Raw genomic sequence first — 8,329 nt, forward strand, 5'->3', positions numbered from 1 at the left:
AGTTGAATTAATTAAATGAAATAATGTAGTGACTTTGAAATAAAAATTAATATTCATGAATCATACGATGGAATTTTGCTCAGAGAACTACTATAGTGTGTCTAATGAACTCGTATAACTATACTCAATGTAATCAAGTTGCATAATATAATTGAAATAAATTAGTGTGAATAGCAAAGTAGAAATACAATTACTCAGTGATTCATACGTAGGGAAATCGTGTGAAAAAACTGTATAACATATATAATTTTTGAATGTGTTACATTTTTTGGTGGAGAATGAGAATATCTAAATTAGTGAAAACAAATCTATGATTATTTTTAGAAGAATCACCAAATATATTGGAAACAATATATTGAGTATATTTATCAACGGATAATTAGTGGAAACAAATAAAAATAACAAAATTTTAGCAATATAAATATCCAAAATAATAACATAATTTAATATTAGAAAAAAAATTATTTTTATCTTATAAAAAAATCTAATTTTCAAAAAATTAAAAAATAATATCCGAAAACAAATCTAGTACTTATTTTTTTAAGGAGAAACACAAAATCAGTTGAAACAAATTAATAAAAAACAAATAAACACAAAATTTAGGAGTAATAATTTTTGAAAAATAAATAAATAATATTAATTTAGAAAAAAAACATTCGGAAACAAATCTAGAATTATTATAACAAGAAACACTAAATTATTGGTAACAAATCAATAATAAAATTTAAAAACAAATAAATCAATAACAAAACCGAAAAAAAAATATATTCGAATTATATAATTTATAAAATTTTCTGAAATAAAAACATAAAAATAAGGAAACAAAGTCTTCAAAAATTAAGGAAACAAAATGGAAGATTTTGTGAAAATTAGAAACAAATTAGCCGAAAAAAAAAGGAAAGAAAATGGACGAAAAATAAGGAAAGAGAATGGACGAAAAAATCAAGAGAGAGACTAATTTCAGATATATATACATGGAAAAAATCAAGGGATAAAACAGTAAAACCAATAAACCCCTAAAACCGGCCCACTCTCTACCCACCAAAAAAACCGATTTTTTACCAGGTGTTCAGTACACCTGGTGTCCGTTTATCACTACTCAGATTTTAAAACAATTTATATAAATCACGTTGTACTCTAATTGAAAAGTTGTTATATTTGTATTTGGTTGCAACGATTTTCTGTTATTATAGCGAATTAGGTTGCAACGATTTAAGTAGAGATTTAAAAACAACTAACATTTGCATCCCGTATAATGCACGTAAAATGCTTTATATTTTAACTGATACCAACCTAGTTATCATATATAAATATAATAAAAATAATAATAATTTTAGTTGAATATATTTTAAGCTGAATATTGAAAAAATAAAAGAAATTTAAAAAATTCACAATATTAAAACCATATATTATGAAAAGGCAAAAATAATAAGTTAAAAAAATAAAAACAAAAATAAATAAATAAAAGATTTATTCAAAAAAAGATGAAAGAGAGATAATTTTTTAAAAAATTAATCTTTAATATAACTTTTACATTTTAAATTAAATATGTATATAAATATATCAAATTAAAGCGCATATCGTGATCTTTAATTTAATTTGCATATTAAATATTTTATAATTAGTTGAATTTTAAAATCTTAGAAAGAAATATAAAAAAGAAGATAAAAAAATAAAAATAAATCGTGTTATGAATGTTGGCAATGCATTAGAATTCGAAGATGCTGGAGTTGCGCTATTTTTGTATTTTTATTTTTATTTTATTTTTTATAATTAGCTACACGAAAAATTGCTCACCTTTCCAAAAAATTAATCCTCTTTCATTTTAGAGAGGAATCCTCTTTCTTTTTAAATGTTCCATATGATAGTTTACTTTCTTAATTTGAATTATTTTAAAACTTTTGTTGTACTAAATTATCTTACTTAAAATTTATAGATATAATATATGAAGCAATAAATAAAGACAAAATATAATAACGGCATATAAATTACACTTTCCAAAAACCATTAAATTTATTTTCTAAATATGTTTGAGAAATAAAAGTGAACTATAAATGAAATGTGAATATAAGAAAATAGTAGATATGTACTGTTAATGATCTCGTGTTAGTAATAGATTACACGGGCATAAAAAACTCACACAAAATCTCCTACACACTCCGGTGTATAGTACATTCGAATTATTTCGTATCCAGATCCCGTATGCTAATCCAAACTCGCATCCTGATCCAAATCGTATAAATGACACGACACTGTAATATTTTAAAATATTATAGCATCATTTTCAATTTTATAGTGTTATTTAAAATATTATAGTATCATTTACAATCTTATAATGTCAATTACAGAAAATATCATTTATATTTCTAAATAGTGTGTCATTTGTATAACAGAATAGCATTAATTACAGACAGTGTTATTTTTACCCTTATATAACTGAATAGTGTCATTTACAAGATTTGAATCAAGATACAAGTTTAGATCAAGATGCAGGTTGGGATTTGGATACAGATCAACCCGAATGCACAGTACACCTAAAAAAATCATAGAAGAATGACCGCTTAAAACAAATAAATAATAGTGATAATTTGTTTCCTAAAACGAACAGAAATGGGACAATTACCATCTCTCAACATGAAGGTTAATGGTACAAATAACAAGCTAATCTTACTCAAAATGATTCACCAATACACAACCAGTATTACGACAGAATGGGATAGCAGAAGTGATCAACAATTCAAATACTCAAGAAAACTCAAACGTGGGGTGATTGCTGCAAGAATCTTGAACAGATCACTTCTGCTGGTGGCCAAAGATATAAGAGAGAGAGAGAGAGAAAGACAGAGATGGAAACCTATTTAACAGGTCATAAAACTAGCCGGCAACCCAGTATTAATCCAGTGCTTTAACATCTCTAACAAATTCGTATACCTTATGAATGCCAAATGGATATTCAAAAAATACATTAACGGAATTCCAAACATTGAATGATCCGGTCATGTAAATGTAACCATGGCGGAACAACAAGCTGACACCACAACTGGATGAATTACTCAGACACCTGTTTATATGAATCAATGTTTCGTTGATAAATGACTCATAGTAATCTTCACCATTGACGCTGAGGAGGTGCATTGTTGTTCATAGGGGGGAAAGGAGCTCTCGGTCTTGCATACTCCGCAAATATAACCCAACCATCCAAAAACTACAAAACACAGTACAACAATCAACAAGCTTTTCAACCAAAAATATCACGACCAAGCAGTTATCAGTTTTCGCTTCAGGCTTTACCAATATATTAAAGGTCAATATCAACATTGCACTTGTTTCATTCCCAAACAAACCACGACAACACTACATATTGATTCAACCTTTTCATCTAGTCTACAAAGTGGACATAGATGAGGATTCACAAACTCATGGAATAACACAAAATTATGAACATTATTGCCTAAACCAAGGGCAAACATAAAAGTCAGAGAATGTGTTTATTAAATAATATTAGTTATTAAATCATGCTATAGACACATGGAAGTATTTCGTCACTTCTTTTTCTTAGAAAAAATGCTAGATAAATGCATCTCTACATAATTCTAAAAATATGAAAATATATACGTAGTACTCTCTCCGTCTCTCAAACATCTTCCTCTCTTTCCATTTTAGTCCGTCCCGAAAACATCTTCCTAACATATTTTTGGAAACAATTTCACCAACTATTACCCTTACAATATTTACTTTTTGTGGGACACATTCTCCACTTATCAAATACACAATTAACTTTTATTAAAACCTGTGTCACCCTCCCTTAGGAAGATATTTGAGGGAGGGAGGAAGTATTACAAATCATCATTATATTTTTCAAATAAAAACTAATACTCCCTCAATCCACCAAGAGAATGTCACAGACTCACAATTGCCTTATTTGATTTGTATTACTTTTCTTTTTAGGACATGAGCCCACACGCTATCCTTATAATTCAACCTTACAAATACCATTTATTTACCAACATACCACCCCATGGTCCACACTCAATCTTTATAATTCAACTTCAACCAACTCATTATTCAACATGGTGGAGTACATATATTTTCCCCTTTTTTCTATTTTTTTCACACATTCTCTTAGTTGAAAATTTTTCCTCGAGCAAGAAGGAAATTTTCTCGGGAAGGAAAACTTTCCCGAGCAGCTCCTGTTTCCATATTTTCACTCTAATTCATGATAATATTATCACAAGTTATAATTGTGATAATTTTTTCCATATTGTATAGTTTTATCTTCTTTTAATTTTACCCACAAAGTACAATTTAACTCATCTTTCTCGTTCTCTCTCTTCTTTCTCTCTTCATAATATTTTCATATATTTTTCCATCAAAGTGAACATGAGAGAAAAAGAGTGGGGACCACTAAAGTGAGATAAAATTTTCTCATATTTTCTTTACCTCTTTTCTAATGATAAACTTACAACCAAAGAGAACACACCCTAAAAAGACATCTATCAAACTTTTATTCAAACCCGTGCCGAACCCAATGTGCCACACTCTTGGTGGACGAAGGTAGTAACACTTACATCTTTTAAAAAGACTAACGAATTTGCCTTACGAGCACACAAATATATATAAACATATAAATACTGTAACAACCAAAAGAATATCCACAGTTACAATTTGTTTTTTTTTAAGAGACAATTTTCACCATTCTGTTTCTCTGAATAATGTCAATTAGAAAAACAAAACAGACCCTGTAATCATCAACAACATATGCTCTAAACAATTCATTACTCCCAAGGACATACAACAGTAGGAAATTATTTTGTATTGGTGATTCTTTACTTATTCATTAATAATATTTAGATTGGAGGAGGGTGTCAAACCACTCATGAAGCTCAAAGGTATTTGGATTAGTGAGTCATTTAGTATATCATTCTCCAAACAATTCTAGCTACAGGTGTTATGCCTAAAAGGTTGTCTGATGATTGAGAAACTGGGCATAATGCAATTTTGATTTTCGGTGCAAGTAATCCAGTTAGCATTCAACAACTTTTTATCATTTTAAACAGGAAGTCATATAGAGTACTTTTATTCACCTGGCCATCCATGCCTTTAATCCCTGATTCAGCGTCTTCTATTGTTGCATATTTCACGAAACCGAAACCCTTAGAGAATCCAGATACACGATCAGTAACCACTTTAGCTGCACAAAGAGGTAGAAATCAGCCAATTGCTTTAACATTTTCCAGAATCCTACTACAAATCCCGCATTATTGAATAGGAAAAATAAACATACCATGGACAACTTCACCAAATTTAGCAAAAGCATCCCGAAGGCCTTCACTTGTTGTGCGTTTGTTAAGTCCTGGAAATCATACAAGAATTTGAATTTGAAAAACTAAAGAATATGATGGAGAGGCGGAAGTAGGAGAATTTGATGACGATGATTATGATGCTAATTAGCTTGATTATAACTATTTTGACTAATTATGCTTTGATCAAAAGTTTAATACAGTTCCAAGTACATATGTGTACAGATTTGAAAGTTTTTGGTTTTCTGTGGGTGTTTTTACCTTGTCATGCCCTGTGTATTTAATATAATACATGATGTGATGATGATGGTATTCGGATTCTTAGTATTCAAATAACAAACTTCATTTTATTTAATTATTACGATTTTGTAACTATGACTGGTATGAAAAAAGATAAAGCACAGAACACTCCCAAACTGTATTGTGTGCAGAAAACCTAACATAAATATATCGGTTCTCTAAAATCATTTAGTTCAAAATCAAACATCCATTTAACTGAATAATCAATGCAGAAAATCAATGGAGTTTAAGATTGTTTAATTCAAAATCAAACATCCATTTAACTGAATTATGAATGCAGAAAACCAATGGAGTTATCAAGGTAGGCAGCAAGCATAGCATGCAAAACAGGATAGTTGATTTTAAATTGTATTGAACTTCCTTCATATTTCTTCTGTAAAGCGAAAAAATTCCAGCATTTAACGCCATGAATTACAGTTCACTAGTCGTAAATCAGTTGAGTGTAACCTCTAATATTGTAATCACAGCGAAGCTTGGATTGCAATGACTATCAATATAAAAAAGCAAAGGAGAGAACTAGCATAACTTGAGCAGCATCAAAGATGCTGAGCTCCATCCTCTAAAACTGAGCAGTATTAAAGATTCTAGTAATATGCTTCTATAAATCCATACCTATAAAAATCCCTTCAGTTTAAGCAAAAAGTATGAACATACCAATAAGCACACTTACTGGAAAAACCCTAAAGCCACTTAAAAGAGTAATAAACTGAAAATTAGGAAAAATGAATTTCAGAAGAAGGCAATAGTTAGATTTTTTTTTTCTTTCTAATAGAGCTCTATTTCAATCAAAATCATGGCACAAATTGTAACTTGAAAATCAACATCAGGCCAAAACACCAGATTAACACTGCCAACTGCTGTATTAAACACATCATGCCCAAATAACCCTTCAACCTTAATCCCTTCAAAAAAAATGACAACAACAAAGAAATTGAAATTAGGAGAAATAAATTTCAGAGTTTTAAGTTAATTTTGCAGAGAGCTATATATCGAGAAAAGTCATGGCAAAAATTGTAACTCGAAAACCAAAATCAGGCGAAAACACGGAACACTGTCAACTGCTGTATTAAAGCCATTATGAGATTTATGTCGGGTGTGTGTGAGTGAGATACCCGAGACGAAGAGATTGGTAGAGGGTTCAGCGGGAGGAGGCTTCTCGGTCTTGGTCCTGTGGTAGATTAAACGGGAAGCTGGAAAAAGAAGAGCAAACAGCCTTTATTCCTGTTCGCATTCCAGATTGAGAATTGGCGGAAACCGCCGCCCTCGCCGCAGCCCTCATCGCCATTTCTGGGTTTAAGCTATTTTCCTGGGTTGGGGTTTTAGAGAGGCAGAAAGAGGCGAGTAGAGTTGGATTTCCCTAGTTTGCAAGTGGCCTCTATGGGTTTATGATAACATTGGGCTTCAATCATTTCATTTCACTACAACTTTTCTAATTAGACTTTCTTCTTAAGGTCATGTTTGGCCCCTAATAACGTTTGAATTGCAAATGTAACTTATTTAGTATTCCTTCCACCCCACTTCAATAGGTTCATTTTTTTTTTTTAAGTGTCTCATTCTAATAGGCTCATTTTTCATTTAAGTAAAAAATATGTACTTAATTGATGTGGACCACACTACTTTATTACTACTTTCCTACTAAAAAATAGTTTTTCTTAATCTCCGTGCTAAAAAAAGTGTAATTACAGTGGGACGGAGGGAGTACTAGCTTATATACGTATTTTCTCGTGCTCGAGAATAAAGTAATCTCGTTTTTATTTTATTGTTTCTCTTTAGTAAATAGTACTAGTCAACAATTCGGAGTTTGGTAAGAAATTATTTTACATTATCAATTATAATTCAAAAATTAAATTAAATGTTTAATTTTAATGTGATAGTATTCAACAATTCATTGAAAGAAGTGTAAAAAAACAAATATAATAATAATACAAAAGAAGTTAAAAATTAATTTTCTTTGATTTTTTTTTTTCTACTTCTATGTGTAAAAGAATATCTATATACAACATATGTCACAAATCCGATTAAAATGTGATTAGCTACGCATTTTCGTTTAAAACTAATATAGTAATATCCACTAAATTTCTCAAATATAATTAATTTTATAAATCAAAGTTTTTAAAAATAATTATTTATATATTTCAATAAAAATATAAACATTAAAGGATTAATTTATTCTAGTTGAGATTATTGGAAGAGGTCGCACAAGCGACGCCAAATCCACTGGAGGCAGACCCATATAAATACTTAAAATAAATTCTAGTTGAGATTTTCATGCTTGTGCGACGCCAAATCGAGCAGGTGTTGTCTCGACTTGATAAAGGGGTGGTCTTCCACATGAAAAGAAGGTAGTCCCTCAATCCTATTTACACCAATAACAGATACCAACATTAGGGACATGATGCCTTCGATAGAAATCCAGTTCTCGATGGCTCTCCACATAAAAACCTTCATCTTTGGCTCGCCAAATATAGCTCCATTTTTAACTGTGTATAGAAATTAATAGCAACAAGGTATCCTGACTTCACTGAGTAACCTTTTTTCATCGTAAAATCAGTACAACTGTGTTTACTTTGATGGATGATAAATTTATCCATGGAAAATGATGAATAACAAAAATTTATGCATTTGAATGTGATGAGGAGTAAAATATGTAGAAGTCAGATCAGGCCAGCCCCCAGCATTTCAGCCCTGACATTGAAAGGACTCCGAACAATACCCCTTGCGAAGAGCCC

At 30.4% G+C, this 8,329-nt stretch overlaps 1 protein-coding gene across 1 annotated transcript; it reads right to left on the reverse strand.

Moving 5' to 3' along the window:
- Window positions 1-2,843: 2,843 nt before the first annotated feature.
- LOC131007816 (organelle RRM domain-containing protein 2, mitochondrial) lies at window positions 2,844-7,002 on the reverse strand. The gene is given in 5 exon segments (XM_057934733.1): window positions 2,844-3,205; window positions 5,085-5,191; window positions 5,285-5,353; window positions 6,713-6,767; window positions 6,769-7,002. Coding segments are annotated over 5 exon segments (444 nt in total). The 5' UTR covers window positions 6,886-7,002; the 3' UTR covers window positions 2,844-3,109.
- Between the last annotated feature and the right edge of the window lie 1,327 nt (window positions 7,003-8,329).

This window comes from Salvia miltiorrhiza, chromosome 2 (genome assembly GCF_028751815.1).
Source record: "Salvia miltiorrhiza cultivar Shanhuang (shh) chromosome 2, IMPLAD_Smil_shh, whole genome shotgun sequence".
NCBI classification, from domain to species: Eukaryota; Viridiplantae; Streptophyta; class Magnoliopsida; order Lamiales; family Lamiaceae; genus Salvia; species Salvia miltiorrhiza.